At 54.4% G+C, this 18,437-nt stretch overlaps 1 protein-coding gene across 1 annotated transcript in view; it reads right to left on the bottom strand.

Moving 5' to 3' along the window:
* The window catches only part of BBS1 (Bardet-Biedl syndrome 1), an 843,521-nt gene that overhangs the window by 680,568 nt on the left and 144,516 nt on the right, over nucleotides 1-18,437 (bottom strand). Inside the window, exons 8-10 of the mRNA XM_085625445.1 lie at nucleotides 18,091-18,222; nucleotides 10,951-11,057; nucleotides 8,917-9,037 (exon numbers count right to left, since the gene is read on the bottom strand). Coding sequence (XP_085481571.1) covers nucleotides 8,917-9,037; nucleotides 10,951-11,057; nucleotides 18,091-18,222 — 360 coding nt within the window. The remainder of the gene's footprint in view (nucleotides 1-8,916; nucleotides 9,038-10,950; nucleotides 11,058-18,090; nucleotides 18,223-18,437) is intronic.

Genomic DNA, 18,437 nt, shown 5'->3' with positions numbered 1-18,437 from the left:
GGCCGCGTAGGTGCGAGGCTCCCGAGGACCTCCTGAATTAATCCTGGGTATATCCTGTCCTTGTTGAGGGGACTGTGTCTGTGAACCCGAGCTGAGGCGACACCCGTTTTCCGTTTTCGAATCGGACCCCGGACACCGGTGGGAGCACCGATCGAAGGTTGCGGCCTTCTCCGCGCCGGCCCCCCGGATTGGAGTTGTGGGGCGATCCGGGGACAAAGTGAACAACAGCGGCGGGCAGGGCTGGGCGACTCGCGTACCCCGCGCTTTCACTTTCGCTTTTGCGCCCTCCTTGCCCTCAAGCGAGGTAGGGTTGCGGAGCGGGGTGCGGTGGTGTGGCCTTGTCCGAGTGCCCGGCTGACCCGCCGGCTGTGAGTCGTCCTGCGGTCCAGTGGTCGCCCTCCCCCCCGGAACCCGTGAACTGGTTTATCGGCCCTTTCGAGGAGATTGGCACGACGGTGGGAGAGCAGATATGTCCACCAAACAAGATGGCAACCGGGCGAAGCTGAAGACGACCCGCCGTGGCCCGGCGCATCAATCCAACAGCATGGACCGCTACACCCTCCAGAAGGGATCTCAGGAGGCATCGCGTACATCCCCGGCGGGCCCGACTGAGGCGTCTGCTCAGCCAGTGGATCTGACCCTCCGGGACGTCATGGGCGCCATCGCCGAGATGAAGGCCTCGGTGGACCAGCGCTTCGACACCCTAGCGCAAAAGATAGACTCGGTCCTTGTGGATGTGAGCCTTGTGAGGGCCGACTTGTCCAAAACAAACGACCGGGTCGATTCCCTGGCCCACACCACAACGAGCCTCACGACAGATGTGGTGGCCCTCCAAAAGGAGTTGCGCCGGCTTGGCCAGGCGAGCGCCCTGATGGACCGTCGACTGGAGGATTCCGAGGGTCGGGCCCGGAGGAATAATGTCCGCATTGTGGGGGTGCCGGAGGGACGAGAGGCGGAGGCGGCAGATCTTTTTGTGGAAGAATTGATCCTTACCCATCTCCAGCCCCGGGGGCTGAGTAAGCTTTTTGCGGTGGAACGTGCCCACCGGGTCCCTGGGGGCAGACCTAAGGCCGGTGCCCCGCCGCGGCCTCTCATTGCCCGAATTTTTAACTTTCGGGACAGAGACGCTATCCTGCAGACCTCCAGGCAACAGGGACCGGTCAAGCTTGACAACATGGATGTGCATTTCTACCCAGACTTTACTCCGGCGGTCCAAAAGCAGAGACTGAGTTTTCTCGGAGTTAAACGTCGCCTACGGGACCTGAACCTTAAGTACTCAATGCTTTTTCCAGCTAAGCTCAGGGTGGAGGTGGATGGTCGCACGCACTTTTTTGACCGACCCGAGGCGGCTGGGGACTGGTTGGACACTCTGCCTGGGGATCGGGGCCGAGGGGGTGGGGGGGGTGCGGTTGGCGGGGAGGGCCCGCCGGATCAGAACTGAGGGGTGAATAATAGGCCTTGCTCTGGACAACATTCCTTTACCATTTACTGATCGTGTATGTTCCCCTCCTATGGAGGTCGTACGGGGTCTATTGGGGGCTTCCCTCCTCCTCTGGGGGACTAGTTAGTTTTTCATCTATGGGGCGACAGGCACACTGCACTTTGGGGGGGCTGTCTGGGCTCATGCAGGGGTGCAGGGAGGGGGGAGTTCTGTTGGGATGGGGGGGTGGGGGGGGGGTGTGTTGTTTGTTTGCACCGCAAGGCAACTGATTGCTGATTGCTTCTACGTATGATGGGGGGTAGGGATTTGACTGTGTTGTCATGGAATGTTAACGGCCTGGGGGACAGGATTAAGCGTGGTGTGGTCCTGCAGTATCTGAAACGTATTTCACCAGATGTTGTCTTCCTGCAGGAGACACACCTTATAGGCAACTCCTTTCACGCCATGAATCGGCGGGGCTATCGTTTGGTGGCCCACTCGGGCTTCACCTCAGGCTCACGGGGGGTGGGTATCATGATCAAGAACTCGCTCCCATTGGAGATTGATGAGGTGCGCCATGACGAGAGGGGACGCTACACTGTCCTGGTGGGTAGAATGGAGGGTAGAGTGGTTGTTTTTATATCAGTGTACGTTCCGCCTGGGTTACAATCCACTACGTTTGCGGACCTGGGGCGCCTTCTCCTAGACCTCCCGGGTGGTCTGCTGGTGGTTGGGGGGGACTTCAATGCGGTAGCTTCTGGGTCTATGGATCGTCATCCCCCTAGGGACCTCCCCCGGGCACAGGCGTGGCTGTCCGGCCTTTTAGATACCCTAGGACTGGTGGATTGCTGGCGACTAAAGCATCCCACGCAGCTGCAATACACCTTCCACTCGGGTGCCCATGGTAGCCTCTCGCGGCTTGATTACGTCCTTGTCCCTGCGGCCTATGCTGGGAGGGTGGGAGAGGTGTGCCATCTGGCGCGGGGTATTTCAGATCACTCCCCATTACTGTTACATTTCGATGTCTTCCCGAGGGGGGAGGGCAGGGTGGCCCCAATCAATGCTTGGTACTTGCGCGACCCCACTATTCGCGCCGACTTGATCAAATCCTTGCAGCGGTACTTTGAGGAGAATGTGGGGTCTGTCCCTTCGGCCATCTCCCTGTGGGAGGCTTTTAAGGTAGTTCTCAGAGGGGAGGCCCTCTCCTTTATCTCCCATGCCCGGAGGCGCGAGCGGGAGGAGGTAACCCGGGTGGAGGCCGAAATCACTGAACTAGAGGGTGACCTGGGGAGCGGGGTGACGGATGCCAAGTTGCATGTTCTACACCTCAAGCAGGCGGCCTATAGGGCCCTCGTCACGGAGGCAGCCAGGGGCCTCAGTAGAGAGCAACAGGGGCGATTGTATGATGTGGGTGATAAGGCTGGTAAATTGATTGCGTGGTTGGACAAGAAGGAGAGAGCGAGTCGTGTGGTTCCTTTGATCGAGGGGATGGATGGTGTGCGTGTCACCGAGCCGGAAGCCATTGTCTCCTGCTTCGCGGATTATTTCCGCGAGGTGTACTCCCCGGTTTCTCCCTGCTCGGAGGAAGATTCCCATGCCCTGCTTCGGGACATCGCGCTGCCCTCCCTTTCGGTGGAGGACAGGGATTCGCTGGACGCTCCTCCCACCTCGGACGAAATTGCCCTTGCTATTCGCTCGGTCGCATCCGGCAAGGCCATGGGCCCCAATGGTATCCCCATCGAGCTGTACAAGCTGCGACCGGATGTACTGGCGCCCCACCTGCGCGCGATGTTCTTGGCGGCCCACTCGCAGGGTTCCCTCCCGCCGGACCAGCGTCTGGCCACAATCGTGGTGATCCACAAGGAGGGGAGACCCCGTGAGCGGGTCACATCCTATAGGCCTATCTCGCTCTTGAACGCGGAGCCCAAAATCCTCGCCAAGGTGTTGGCCAACCGGCTGGTCGGCGTGGTGGGCGACTTGGTCCACCAAGACCAATCTGGCTTTATACCCCATCGCAACACGGCTCTTAATCTGCGACGCTTGCACGGAGTGCTCGCGCGTGTCCCGTTTGTGCGGGAGCCGGCCATCTTGGCGTCCTTAGACGCCACCATGGCGTTTGACACGCTTGAATGGCCATACATCTGGGCGATGCTGGCGAAATTTGGATTTGGACCGGGATTCATTAGCTGGGTCAAATTGTTGTATTCGGACCCATTGGCGCAGGTGGTGGTGAATGGGCGAGTCTCGGCCCCATTCGCGCTGGGACGGGGCACGCGTCAGGGTTGCCCCTTGTCGCCGCTCCTGTTTGCACTGGCCTTGGAACCCTTGGCGGAGTGGCTGCGGTGGCACCCTTCCATCCGTGGTCTCCGCTGGACCCCCGAGCATGAGGACCGCGTGTCCCTCTACGCCGACGATATCCTTTTGTATCTCGCCTCCCCGCGTAAATCGCTGATTGTCCTGGTTGATGTTTTGCGCTCATTCGGTCGGAACTCAGGCCTTGTCATCAACTGGGCGAAATCCTGCGTATATGTGCTTTCCGGGGAGGCTCCGGCCCTACCACGGGACTGCCCGATCCAGATTGCCTCCCAGGGGTTCCGGTACCTGGGTATATATATTACTCTGGACCCGGAGGCCCGCTACGAGCGAAACTTGCTACCCCCCCTCCAGCGCTTGAAGGAGGACGTTGTGCGTTGGCGGCGTCTTCCGCTCTCGCCGGTTGGCCGAGCGGCCTTGTTTAAGATGATGTCGCTGCCGCGCTTTCTGTACGCTCTCCAGAACACTATGGACTTGGTTCCGGCGCGCTACTTCCGTGAGGTGGAGAGCCTGCAGCGGCGCCTGTTCTGGGACGGGAGGCCGCGTATTGCTCTGGCTAAATTGACGCTCCCGTGGTACGATGGGGGGGTCGCCCTCCCGGATATTAAACGGTATTACTGGGCCTCCCAGCTAGCTGCAATTAATCATGGCCTTTACGGGCCCGCCTTGAACCCGGCATTTGAAATGGACAAGATGCTCCTGCCCGGTGGCGACTACAATCGAGCGCTCTACTCTGGCGCGCCCGACTCCCGTCTGACGGGACCGACGCGTGTCATGGTGCGTGTATGGCACGCGGCTAATGCAGCTATGGGGTGGAAGGACCGTTTGACCCGGGCGTCACCGCTATATGCGTCTGAGAGGTTGGGCTCCCTGTGGACATCGAAGGGCTTCGAGAAGTGGGACACGATCGGCATCAGCACAGTGGGAGATCTCTGGACGAGGGGGGGATTCAAAACATTCGAGACGCTGCAGACGGAGTTTCAGCTGCAAGGCAGTGAGTACTTTCGGTACTTACAAGTCCGCCACGCGCTGGGCTCCGTCTTCCCGGATGTTGCTTCCATTCCGGAGTCTTCCCCCCTGGAGGACAGAGTGCTGGATGGCCATGTCCCAGACAGCACGATCTCCCTTATATATAAAAAACTGATCAACGACAGATCGTGCCTGCTGACTAGTCTCCGCGAGGCCTGGGTTGCCGACGGGCTGGAATTGGACGACGAGGACTGGATTTCCGCGGTGGCCTCTCCGAAAGAGGTGGCCATCCCGGCTCGCCTTCCCTTCGTCCAGCTTAAGATCCTCCACCGGGTTTACGTGACGGGGCCAAGGCTTCTACGTATGGGCTTTGCTGGGGATGGATTGTGTAAGCGTGGCTGTGGTGCTTTGGCAACTTTCATGCATATTCTGTGGGAGTGCCCAAAGGTGGAGCGATTCTGGCGTGGTGTGCATGAGGTCCTGCGAGTGGTCACGCGTGTCGCGCTGTTGCCTGAAGCGAGGAGGTGCTTGCTGAATGTGTGGGAACCAACTGACTACTCGGTTCCGCAGACGCGGTGGGTGACTCTGGGGTACATGATAGCTAAGCGTGACATTGCTCAATTGTGGGGATCCCAGAGGCCACCGGCGGTGTCGGCCTGGAAAGAACACATGGATTGGTGTATGTTTCGTGAAAAGGTGGTGTATGTGGCGAGGGGTAAGCCTGGGGCGTGGGTGAAAATCTGGGGCCCCTGGAACGCCTATCGCGGGGGTATTTGTGAGCCGCCACTGCTACCGGCTGCCTCACCAGCTCCGTCCCCCTAGCCGACCCCCCTCCCCCAGCCGTGGGCACGTGGGTCCCCAGTCCCGGATCTGCTCCCATTCCCCCTCTTCAGAGTTAGGCTGCTGGTTGGGATCCCCCACTTAAGGAGCACGTGCCGACATCTTGGATTGCGGGTTGCCTTGCGGGTGTGGTTTTTGGTGTTGTTCTGTTTTGATAAAAGGGAACCGTACTGTGGGCTTGGAGCTATGTGGCCTGCGCTATTGCTATCTCCTGCTTTACCAATCCATACCGCCAAGAGACTCTTACTGTATGTATGTCATATGCTTCTGCCACTCTAGCGGCCGGCCGGATGGTTGTAGGCCCATACTTGTAACTATTTTAGAATGCAATAAACGGTTTCAAAAAAAAAAAATATATATTCTTCAAAAATCGTATAATATCTGAAAACGTAATTACTTACCTGTTTTGGATAAAAAACCCAGTACTGAGTCTAGGCACCCAGTACTGGATTACAAAAGTAACGAGAACATACTGTACCTGCAACTTGAATTTTCTTCCATAGGGAATCATTGACTGGTTTCTTTGAAATATTTTCCAAGTGTCAACTTTTAAAATAGCTAAATATTGTTTAAAAATCATTACAGTAATTAAGTCGACTTTCATCACTTGATTCTGAGTACTGACCCAGGACTGAATCTAGGATCCAGTCCTGGAATTCCAAAAGTAATCTAAAAAGTAATCTGTGGCACATAACTTGAATTTTCCATTGAGCTCAATGCATTGTTGTGTTTAAAATAGAGTTGCCTATTGAAACCACTTGTAACTGTTTACAAAAGTCAATTGCATATTGCAAAAGTATTTATATGAAACATCTCATTCTGAGAAAGTATATTTTAAATCCAAGTGTTGGTTCTAAAATAAAACAAGCATATATTTTTTATATATAAACCATTGGCCTAGAGTTCAGTTATTGAGTGTGTGAGACCATTTGCTGACTGAGTATGTACAACAAATGCTTTACACTGTCCTCTGATACTGCCTTACTGCTCGACCAAGCTACCACTTTAGAGAGTAAGGTTATATCTAACTTTAACCTCTGCCCAACCCTGGGGGACTGTGGACTCTGTACACCCTGTACCTATTAAGGAACAGTATATACAGAGCCACTTTCTCACATCGTCTTCAATTCACTTGCTGTGGCTTGGCACTCCTGTACACGCGGGGGAGTTGGGGGGAAGATTGTCCCGTATCTACTCCACTGCCTCTGGGGATTAGGTCCTGACCCCGGTGGTCCGCGCATGCAGGAGCAGTGCAGACTGGGGCACTGCTTACCACGCACACCGGGTCAGACTCTCCCCCCACCTCACAGGGTCCACCAGTGTCTCCTCAAACCTGGTCGCTGCCTGCCAATATCAGTGCACCACTGTTTCCAGGTGACCTCCTATGTCTCGCACCTCGCACACTAAATTCGTGAGCAGGCCCACTCTCCAGCCTGCCACCACCAGTATTCCTGTACGGGGACTTCTGCATTCTTGTACCACACCCAAACAGTGCGCAACCCACCCCGGCACTGTGGGCGTCGCTATACTCAGTTCAGTCCTCCATGTCACCAACTGTGACTGCCAGCATTCAAAAGCCCCACAGCTTATTAATCATGTTCAGGGGATTCGAGGAAGCCAGCAATGGCATATCTGCCTTCCTCGCGCCGCCTCTCCAAGCCTAGGTCCAAGCAAGGGACCCCCGCCGCTACAATTACTGCAGCCTGTCTCCCATTCCCAGTCACCTGGATTCTGCCTCCATCCATTCCAGGTGATTTTCCTCGGTCTAATGATCCTCTGCCAGGCCGGTCCAACGCCTCCGGGGGTCGCCCATCAGCCGTCTGCACACGGCAGGTCACACCCGCCACCTCCAGCGAGGTCACAGCAGGAAGTCGATTAGTTCATCTGGGGACACAGCTACCGCAGCCCTCTGTTCCACAGCCCAGCTGCTCCGGTCATGCTCTGCCCACATGGGGGCAGGGGGAAGAGAGCAAGAGACAACAGCTCCAGATGCCCCCTCCACCCCAGCGGTCAAGTCTCTTCTTTTCTAGCACCTCAGCTACTGTCCAGGCCAGCCCGATGCCACCAATCGCTCTGGTCTGCGCCCGTGTGCTGCAAGCTTCTGCTGCCTCTTCCTGCGCAAACAATGACAGGGCCTCAGTCACGCCACCAGGGGCTTCGGGATATCCACCGTAGCTGCACTTGGTGCACTGCCCGGCAGCCCCAGTCATTCTCAGCCACCACAGGATGGGGGGAGGAGCACGACCACCAGGGTACCAGCCGCTTCATCTGCCTTTGCGCTCAAAGTTTTCGCTATCGGGCTGCGGACCAGCTCATGCCACCTCCACAGGCCACCCTCGATGCAGATGTGGGCGCCGATCTCACCACCGTGATTCACTTCACCGGGGTCCACAGTCATCTCCACTTCAGAGTGAGATCTCTAATTCAACAGCGCTCACCCCCAGGCTAAGCGGCAGGGGCGCCGACCGCGATCCCCTACCGCCTCCACCCACAAGGCGAGTTACCCTTTAGCTGCGGGCGGCCCAGGACTCACACGCCCATACTGTCATTCTCCGATGGGCGCCACGGATTCTCGATACCTCACGCAGTGTTCATGCACAGCAGGCTAAGTTTTGGAGCTGGTTGCAGTCAAAATGCTGCGGATCAGGTAGGATTAATGGGAAGGCCTGCTAGGAGCTCAAGGGCTCACGTCCTGTCGGCCATGTTGCTTGGTCACACCCCCATTTTCTTTTCTAAAGTAAAGCATTGGGTTGGGAAATCAGTTTTGCATTGCAGGGTGATTGTTCTGTTTTGAGTCTAGGCATCCCACACTACCTCCGGAAGCATGTGACTAACCATCATTGTACCAATGAGAGTCAACTGCTGAACAGGTTTTACATGGCACAGTTTGCAGAGCCATAGTAAGATGGACATCAGAGGCAAATTACCCTCTGCCATACGGCTGAGACCCTATTAAAAAATGGAACACATAGGAAAATAGAGTTGAAGGGACAAGGATGGGGCAAAGAATACCGTAAGCCAAGGAAATAAAGGGGAAAGTAAGCACTAAGTAGTGGGCGATATGGAAATATAGAGGAGAAAATATGAAGAGAAAGAGGATAGGAGTCTGAACAAAGGCAACACCAAAAGGAAACAACATGAATTGCAGTAAAATATTTTCAGGCAAGAGAAAGGGACCAAGAGGTATGTGAAAAAGAATGATAGGGAAAAAGAAATGGGCAGAAAGAGAGAGAGGGCACTAATGACAGAAAGTGAGGAAGAGGAAACTGTGGATTAACATACAGCAATGGAGACAAGGTTCAAAAGCACACAAGAGAAGAGCAGTGAACATATGGAGTCTGGGCAGAAGGTGTGGTGGAACATCTAGTACTGACCTTCTGAGTATAGCCATGCAGCGTCTCATGGGAGCAGCCCACCACAATATTCTTATGGATTCGCACCAAGCCAACTGGTTGAGAGTTCAACTCAATGCAGTATTTAGGCCGCTTGGAATCTCTAAAAGGAAGGTGACACTTTAATATTCATAGATGGCTTAATGTGCATTGCTGTGGAGTATCTACACATTTCATGTGACACACAAATTAATTCACTCTCCTACTTACACTATCTATCTCTTGTATTGAAAATAGGCACGATGAAAGCTGAAAGTTGTCCAATATTTGAATAATCCTGAATGGTGGAATGTAAATCAACTGTGTTTGCACATACACTGTAGAGTCAAAGGAAAAGGGACAGTAGCGTGGGCAGCTTCCCTTGCTTCTCTGCCAATAATCCTTGGACTACAACATGGAGAAGTGTTAGGAAATAGGTTAACGAGCCTCTGATATAGCACTTTCAGTGAAAATGTGCAAGTCAATGAAGAAATGTGGGTACGGCTCTGCCACCGTCAGCTGAGACCAGTCCAGAATGAGGTGGGCAAGAACCAAAGAAGTTATACAGTACAAAGAAAACAACCTAGATGTAAAGAATTTTTGGTCAACTGTACTTAGTGTTGTAGATGTATATTCATCATAATAGGCATGTTTTGTGAGGGTTGTTAAAGAGGATGCAGAGAAGGGATCAATAATAGTGGTGTAGAAGTGCTTTGATTGTGTCTGTGTATTCCCTAGGAATTACAAGTGGTCTGTAGCTTTCCAACATCTACCGTTTTAATTCCCTTTGTAATGAGAACATACACCTAAAATATAAGGTTATTTAAAAAGAATGGTATGCATCTGAATCACTTGTCCCAGTTTTTGTTGGTATCGTGAAATTATCCACCAAAACCACCGAGGCATTTTCTGAGCTCGGTACTAGAAAACAAAACCATAGGATTCCAGACTTGTGTACCTTTCTTAACTGGATTAAACAAATATTTCAAAGTTTAATTATTTCAGGCCAGATTTATCAATAATTGATGCAGCAAGACAACTTTCTGTGTCTAATGGAGAGGGGAGGAATGCACCATATTTACTAAGATATGGCACATTCCTGTCTCTCACTGCACTGGTGCACTATGTGATGCCTAGCACCGAGGCAGGTACCCTGGCGCCATGGTGCAAGTGTGCCTGTGTTGCAGGCAGGATTGTTTTTGTGCAGGTAGGGACACCTCCCTGCACAAAAACAATCTTCAGAGGCGTTTTCCTCTTTCTAAGGGAGCTGCAGAATGAAGCACACTTAAAACGACGAAACAATGAGGAGAAATAAATATATTTATTCTTGTTGAGCCTTTATCTGGAAATGGTGTACAATTTTTACGCTTTCCTAAGTTTACTACTCTTAGTAAATCTGGGAATGTGACAACGCATGAGTGAATGTCTGGGAATACCCACTCTCCACCAATGTTCCTGGTGCAAAGTAATGCTAGGCAGCGACTTGCGCTGCCATACGTTACTCAACAGTTACCAAGCCATGCAGGACCATGCAAGGTGACTTTGATTGGATTGTAAAATCTAACTTAAGGCTTGCGTTACCCTTGCATCACCTTGTGTGAAGCAAGGGCAACGCCAGGACTTGAGAAATCTGGCCCTAACAGCCTGTTGAAAGTTAGTGTCATTTTTAAAACAGCCTGCATTCTGGATAATGTTCAATTTATATTTATTGAGTTGCACTGAGTGCTAATAACTGTACGATTTCCAGCAGGACCTTCTGTAAACCTGCCAACATCCTACAGTTGGTGCTGCTGACGGGTGGTGTTTGTTATACTGCTCCGTAAGCAGCCAAAAGACCGTTTTCACAAGATGCTGTCTTCGGAGTGGATTTAATCATGCAGCACAATGTGCTTTTTAAAAAGTGTTACTGATGCACATTCCATCATCAACATTTAGCGGTTACACAATCTAGTGGGGGATGCATGATAATGTTAATGCCCTATGCTGTGAAGATAGGGAAATGAAAAGAGCGCGAGTCCGTACTGGTTTCATACCCACCTGCGCAGGATGTATATGCAGCCGTTCCTGCAAGCTACAGTGACACGATACTCCACATCATACTGCCCAGTGACATCCAGAAACACAGGGACACTAGCAAGGCTGACCTGTAGGAATAAACACTTACATTAAAACATAATATTTCCAATATTCCTTCTATAGGTCACATACTGACAAGATTATAAATGCTGCAACTCTTAACTATTCCATTGACTTCGGACATCAGACAGGATGGAAATATACTGTGCAAATCAAAAGGCATGTTAGGAAACAGGCAGAATTTTTTTCTAAGAAATGTTTTCTTCAAAAATTGCAGAGACCCTCAACTTAATTCCAAACTGAAAATAAATGCTTACTGGAATGGGAAAGTCTTACATTACCATGCTGCATAAGCAGATCTGTATGGCACTAGTAGTAAATGCAGGAGCAGCTCGTCTCAGGGAAAGAGGGGGGCAGAGAAGGGGGAAGTCGGGGTGGATGTTGTACAACGGAGAAAAAGAAAAAAAAGAAATTACCTTCCAGCCTCCAGCATTGCGCTCTTTTTTTTTTTTTTTGTTTTTTTTTTTTTTTGAAACCGTTTATTACAAATCTCAAGAATATACAAGTATGGGCCTACAACCTTCCGGCCGGCCGCTAGAAATGACAGGAGCACATGACATACGTTCATAAAACACTTGGCGTTGCAGAGGAGCATAATCAGGAGGCATCAACGTCGTAAGCCACATCAGCCAGACCCCACAATACGGTTTCATTTTAAATTACAAACAACAAGAAAAACCACACCCACAAGGCAACCCGCAATCGAAAATAGCAGCACGTGCTCCCCGAATGGGGAATCCCAACTATCCACAGGAGTCTAAAGAGGGGGAGGAGAACAGAGCGAGGACTGGGGGAACCCCGTGCCCGGGGCTGGGGGAAGGAGTCGGCTAAGGGGACGGGGCTGGTTAGGCAGCAGGCAGCAACGGTGGCGCGCAGATACCCCCGCGGTAGGCGTTCCAGGGGCCCCATACTTTCACCCACATCCCAGGCTTACCCCTCGCCACATACACCACCTTTTCTCGAAACATGCACCAGTCCATGTGTTCTTTCCAGGCCGACACCGCCGGGGGCCTCTGGGATCCCCACAGTTGGGCAATATCACGCTTAGCTATCATATATCCCAGAGTCACCCACCACGTCTGCGGAGCCGAGTAATCAGTTGGTTCCCACACATTCAACAGGCATCTCCTCGCTTCGGGCAGCAGCGCCACACGCGTAACCACTCGCAGGACCTCGTGCACACCACGCCAGAATCGCTCCACCTTCGGGCATTCCCACAAAATATGCAGAAAGGTCGCCAAAGCACCACACCCACGCTTACACAACCCATCCTCAGCATAGCCCATACGCAGAAGCCTTGGCCCCGTCATGTAGACCCGGTGGAGTATCTTAAGCTGGACGAAGCGAAGGCGAGCCGGTATGGCCACCTCCTTCGGGGAGGCCACCGCGGAGGTCCAGTCCTCGTCGTCCAACTCCAGCCCGTCGGCAACCCAAGCCTCTCGGAGGCCAGTCAGCAAGCCCGAGCGGTCATTGATCAGTTTTTTGTAGATCAGTGAGATCGTGCTGTCTGGGACGTGGCCATCCAGCACTCTATCCTCCAGGGGGGAAGACTCCGGGATGGAGGCAACGTCTGGGAAGACGGAGCCCAGCGCATGACGGACCTGCAAGTACCGAAAGTATTCACTGCCCTGCAACTGAAATTCCGTCTGCAGCGTCTCAAATGTTTTAAATCCCCCCCTCGTCCAGAGATCCCCCACTTTACTGATGCCTATTATGTCCCACTTCTCGAAGCCCTTCGAGGTCCACAGGGAGCCCAACCTCTCAGACGCATATAGCGGTGACGCCCGGGTCAAACGGTCCTTCCACCCCATAGCTGCATTGGCCGCGTGCCATACTCGCACCATGACACGCGTGGGCCCCGTCAGGCGAGCGTCGGGCGCGCCAGAGTAGAGCGCTCGATTGTAGTCGCCACCGGGCAGTAGCATCTTGTCCATTTCAAAGGCCGGGTTTAAGGCGGGCCCGTATAGGCCATGGTTAATTGCAGCTAGCTGGGAGGCCCAGTAATACCGTTTAATATCCGGGAGGGCGATCCCCCCGTCGTACCATGGGAGCGTCAACTTCGCCAGGGCAATACGCGGCCTCTGTCCCAGAACAAGCGGCGTTGCAGACTCTCCACCTCACGGAAGTAGCGCGCCGGGACTAAGTCCATAGTGTTCTGTAGAGCGTACAGGAAGCGTGGCAACGACATCATCTTGAACAATGCCGCCCGGCCGAGCGGCGAAAGCGGCAGGCGCCGCCAGCGCGCGACGTCCTCCTTCAGGCGCTGGAGGGGGGGAAGCAAGTTCCGTTCGTAGCGGGCCTCCGGGTCCAGAGTAATGAAGACACCTAGGTACCTAAACCCCCGAGAGGCGATCTGGATCGGACAGCCCCGCGGGAGGACGGGAGCCTCCCCAGAGAGCACATACACACATGATTTGGCCCAGTTGATGACAAGGCCTGAGTTGCGGCCGAATGAATGTAAAACATCAACCAGTACTATTAGTGATTTACGTGGGGAGGCTAGGTACAGAAGGATGTCATCAGCGTATAGGGACACGCGGTCCTCATACTCGGGGGTCCAACGGAGACCACGGATAGAAGGATGCCACCGCAGCCACTCCGCCAGGGGCTCCAAGGCCAGCGCGAACAGGAGCGGCGACAAGGGGCAGCCCTGTCGCGTGCCCCGGCCCAGCTCGAATGGGGCCGATACTCTTCCGTTCACCACCACCTGCGCCAATGGGCCCGAATACAACAATTTGACCCAACTGATGAACCCTGGGCCAAATCCAAACTTCGCAAGCATCGCCCAAATGTACGGCCACTCAAGCGTGTCAAACGCCATGGTGGCGTCTAAGGACGCCAAGATGGCCGGCTCCCGCACGAATGGGACACGTGCGAGCACCCCGTGCAAGCGCCGCAGGTTAAGGGCCGTGTTGCGATGGGGAATAAAGCCGGACTGGTCTTGGTGGACCAGATCGCCCACCACGCCGACCAGCCGATTGGCCAGCACCTTGGCGAGAATTTTGGGCTCCGCATTCAAGAGCGAGATAGGCCGATAGGATGTAACCCGGTCCCGAGGTCTCCCTTCCTTGTGGATCACCACGATTGTAGCCAGACGCTGGTCCAGCGGGAGGGAGCCCAGCGAGTGGGCCGCCAGGAACATCGCGCGGAGGTGGGGCGCCAGTACATCCGGTCGCAACTTGTACAACTCGATAGGGATGCCATTCGGGCCCATGGCCTTGCCAGAAGCGACCGAACGTATGGCGAGGGCAATTTCGTCGGAGGTGGGAGCGGCATCCAGCGACACCCTGTCCTCCTCCGAGAGGGAAGGCAGCGCGATATCCCTAAGCAGGGCATGGGAATCCTCCTCCGAGCAGGAAGAGACCGGGGAATACACCTCGCGGAAATAGTCCGCGAAACAGGAGACAATTTCTTCTGGCTCGGTTACACTCACACCATCCGTCCTCTCAATCAGCGGGACCACACGATTCGCTCTCTCCTTTTTGTCCAACCACGCTATCAGTTTACCAGCCTTATCACCCACATCATACAGTCGCCCCTGTTGCTCCCTACTGAGGCCCCTGGCCGCCTCCGTAACGAGGGCCCTGTAGGCCGCCTGCTTAAGTTGGAGGACATGTAGTGCAGCATCCGTCACCCCACCCTCTAGATCCCTCTCCAATTCGGCAATTTCGGCCTCCACCCGGGTCACCTCCTCCCGCTCGCGCCTTCGGGCATGGGAAATAAGGGATAGGGCCTCCCCTCTAAGAACTGTCTTGAAGGCCTCCCACAGGGAGATAGCCGAAGGCACGGACCCCACATTCTCATCAAAATATCGCTGCAAGGATTTAATCAAGTCAGCGCGAATGGTGGGGTCGCGCAGGTACCAGGAATTGATTGGGACTACCCTGCCCCCACCCCTCGGAAAGACATCAAAGTGTAACAGGAGCGGGGAGTGATCTGAGATACCCCGTGCCAAATGGCGCACCTCTCCCACCCTCCCGACATAGGCCGCCGGGACAAGGACATAATCAAGCCGTGAGAGGCTACCATGGGCCCCCGAGTGGAAAGTGTACTGTAGCTGCGTGGGATGTTTTAAGTGCCAGCAGTCCACCAATCCCAGCGTATCCAGGAGGCCGGACAGCCACGCATGCGCCCGGGGGAGGTCCCTAGGGGGGTGACGATCCACAGTCCCAGAAACCACCGCATTGAAGTCCCCCCCCACCACCAGAAGCCCCCCCGGAAGGCCAAGGAGGAGGCGCCCCAGGTCCGCAAAAGTGGTCGACTGTAGCCCCGGTGGGACGTATACTGATACAAAGACAACCACTTTGCCCTCCATTCTCCCCACCAAGACAGTGTAGCGTCCCCTATCATCGTGGAGCACCTCATCAATTTCCAGCGGGAGCGAGTTCTTTACCATGATGCCCACACCCCGTGAGCCCGACGTGAAGCCCGAGTGGGCCACCAGACGGTAGCCACGCCGATTCATGGCACAAAAAGAATTGCCAATAAGGTGTGTCTCCTGCAGAAAGACTACATCGGGCGAGATTCGCTTCAAATACTGCAGGACCACACCTCGTTTGATCCTGTCCCCCAGTCCATTAACGTTCCAAGACAACAAAGTTAATTCCCTACCCCCATCACACACAGCAGCCATCATTCGTCCCCCCGAGAGCACCTTAGAACCAACACAAAAATGGGTTTGCCTTGTGATAAAAACGAACAACACCCCACCCCTACCCACCCAACCCAACAGAACTCCCCCCTCCCTGCACCCCTGCATGAGCCCAAACAGCCCCCCCAAAGTGCAGTGTGCCTGTCGCCCCATAAATGGTTAAACTAACTAGACCCCCAGAGGAGGAGGGAGAACCCCCAAGAGACCCCACACAACCTCCATAGGAGGGGAACTTACGCGAACAGACGAATAGTCAAGAATGGCATCAATTTTGTCAAGAGCGAGGCCTAATATTAGTCCCTCAGTCCTGATCCGGCGAGCCCTCTCCCCCCACCGCTCCCCCCCGCCCCCCCGATCCCGATCCCCCGACAGAGTATCCAGCCAGTCCCCGGCCGCTTCGGGACGATCAAAAAAGTGTGTGCGGCCATCCACCTCCACACGCAGCTTAGCTGGGAAAAGCATGGCGTACTTGAGGTTTAGGTCCCGTAGACGACGTTTGACACCGAGGAAGCTCAGTCTCTGCTTCTGGACCGCTGGGGTGAAATCAGGATAAAAATTAACGTCCATATTGTCGAGTCTGACCGGTCCCTGTAGTCTGGAGGATTGCAGGATAGCGTCTCTGTCCCGAAAATTGAAAATCCGGGCAATGAGAGGCCTCGGAGGGGCTCCGACCTTAGGCCTCCCCCCGGGAACCCTGTGGGCCCGTTCCACCGCGAAGAATTTACTCAGCCCCCGGGGCTGGAGATGGGTGAGAATCAAGTCTTCCACAAATAGGTCCGCCTCCTCACGTCCCTCAGGCACCCCGATAATGCGGATGTTGTTCCTCCGGGCCCGACCCTCGGAGTCTTCCAGGCGGCGATCCATCAGCGCACTCGCCTGGCCAAGCCGGCGCACCTCCTTTTGTAGGGCCGCCACATCTGTCGTGAGGCCCGATGCGGTGTGGGCCAAAGAATCGACCCGGTCATTGGTCTTGGAAAGATCGGCCCTCACCAGGCCAACATCCACGAGGACCGAGTCGATCTTCTGCGCCAGTGTATCAAAACGCTGGCCCACCGAGGCCTTCATCTCGGCGATGGCGCCCATGACATCCCGCAGAGTCAGATCCGCGGGCAGATCAGGAGCATCAGTCGGGCCCTCAGGGGACCTACGTGGCACCTCGGGAGATCCCTTCTGGAGGGTATAGCGGTCCATGCTGTTAGACTGATGGACTGCGCCACGTCGGGTCGATTTCACCTTTGCCCGGTCACCATCTTGCTTTGTAGACATGGTCCCAGTCACCCGGTCGCACCAGTCACGTCGTAAAGGGCAGGCAAGCCGGTTCACGGGCTCCGGGGGGGGGCCACCTCAGGTCTGCGGGGTGGATCACAGCCGGCGGGCCGGCGGGGTACCCCAACGAGGCCACACCACCACAGTGCCCCGCGACCCAACCTCGCCGAGACAGCAAGGAGGGTGCGAAAGCGAAAGTGAAAGTGCGGGGTACGCGAGTCGCCAAGCCCTGCCCGCCGCTGTTGTTCACTTTGTCCCCGGATCACCCCACAGCTCAAATCCGGGGTTCGGCGAGGAGAAGGCCGCAAACCTCGATCGGTGCTCCCGCCGGTGTCCGAGGTCCGATTTGGAAGCGGAAAACGGGTGCCACCTCAGCTCGGGCTCACCAACACCGTCCCCTCATCTAGGACAGGATATTTTCAGGATAGGTGTAGGAGGTCACGGAGGTCCTCGGGAGCCTCGCACCTACGCGGCCATCTTGGTTGCGCGCTAGGCTCCTCCCTTCCAGCACTGCGCTCTTATGCTTCTCTCAACTGCAGACCAAGGCTCCCAGACTACCCTGCGGCCAATCCTGAAGCTGCTCTCATGCATGAAAGCAGCTTCGGGATTGGCCAGAGTGCTGTGAATTTGCACTCTCAGACAGACTGGGAGTCTGTGCCTGCTGTCTCAAACCCGGGAACGTAGCTCGGGTTAGAGACAGCTTCAGTGCACATGACGGCTTGGCCGGCCTGCCAAACCGTCATGCGCACTGATAACAGTGCTCACCACTCCCCCTCCAGTACTGCCACCCCCCTGGCCCCACGCCCAAGACTCAGCACACAGTCACTTAGAAGAAAAAAAAACAACAACAACAAAATAGGTTTCAAACCCAATTTATTTTTTAAGTTTGAGAGTGTGCTGTCAGGTGGGGGGGTGGGGGGGGGGGGGTGGGGAGGGAGGCTCTTTTTTGTTTTACCATAGTGGAGGAACCGCCGCTGCGTAAATGGAAGTGGGGTGACCTCATTTCATATACTCCAATGCAGAATAAGAAAAGGATTTGGTCAATAACATTCCCAATATAGCAGATCATGTCATTATCAAAAACTGAATATTCTACCTTGTTTTACCCTCACATAACAGCTTACCTGTGTCAATGTGGTGAAGGCTTCTGAATCAAGGATGTACACCTCCTGGCTTTCCGTGCCAATCACTAAGCAGCTCACTGCATCCTCATCTGCCATGTTCTTTTTTAGGGTGCCCATGCATGTGATCGCCGTCTGAAGAGAATGTAAATAACACTGAATTCTGTGACCAAGGAAAGTACTAGGTACCTAACTTTGATGGCAACAAATAAAAAACTGCAAGAAAAAAAAATAGGTTGGCTAAAATGAGAAACATCCACATTGGAACACAGATTTGACAAACAGAAGCATTTTTCAAAAGGCCCTCAGTGTCGCTCTTAACTTGCAATGCACAGCTCTGAAAAGCACCA

Source organism: Triturus cristatus, chromosome 9, assembly GCF_964204655.1.
Source record: "Triturus cristatus chromosome 9, aTriCri1.1, whole genome shotgun sequence".
In the NCBI taxonomy this organism is placed as follows: Eukaryota; Metazoa; Chordata; class Amphibia; order Caudata; family Salamandridae; genus Triturus; species Triturus cristatus.
Note: the sequence above shows the minus strand (reverse complement) of the source record. Positions and strands in the feature narration are given on the sequence as shown.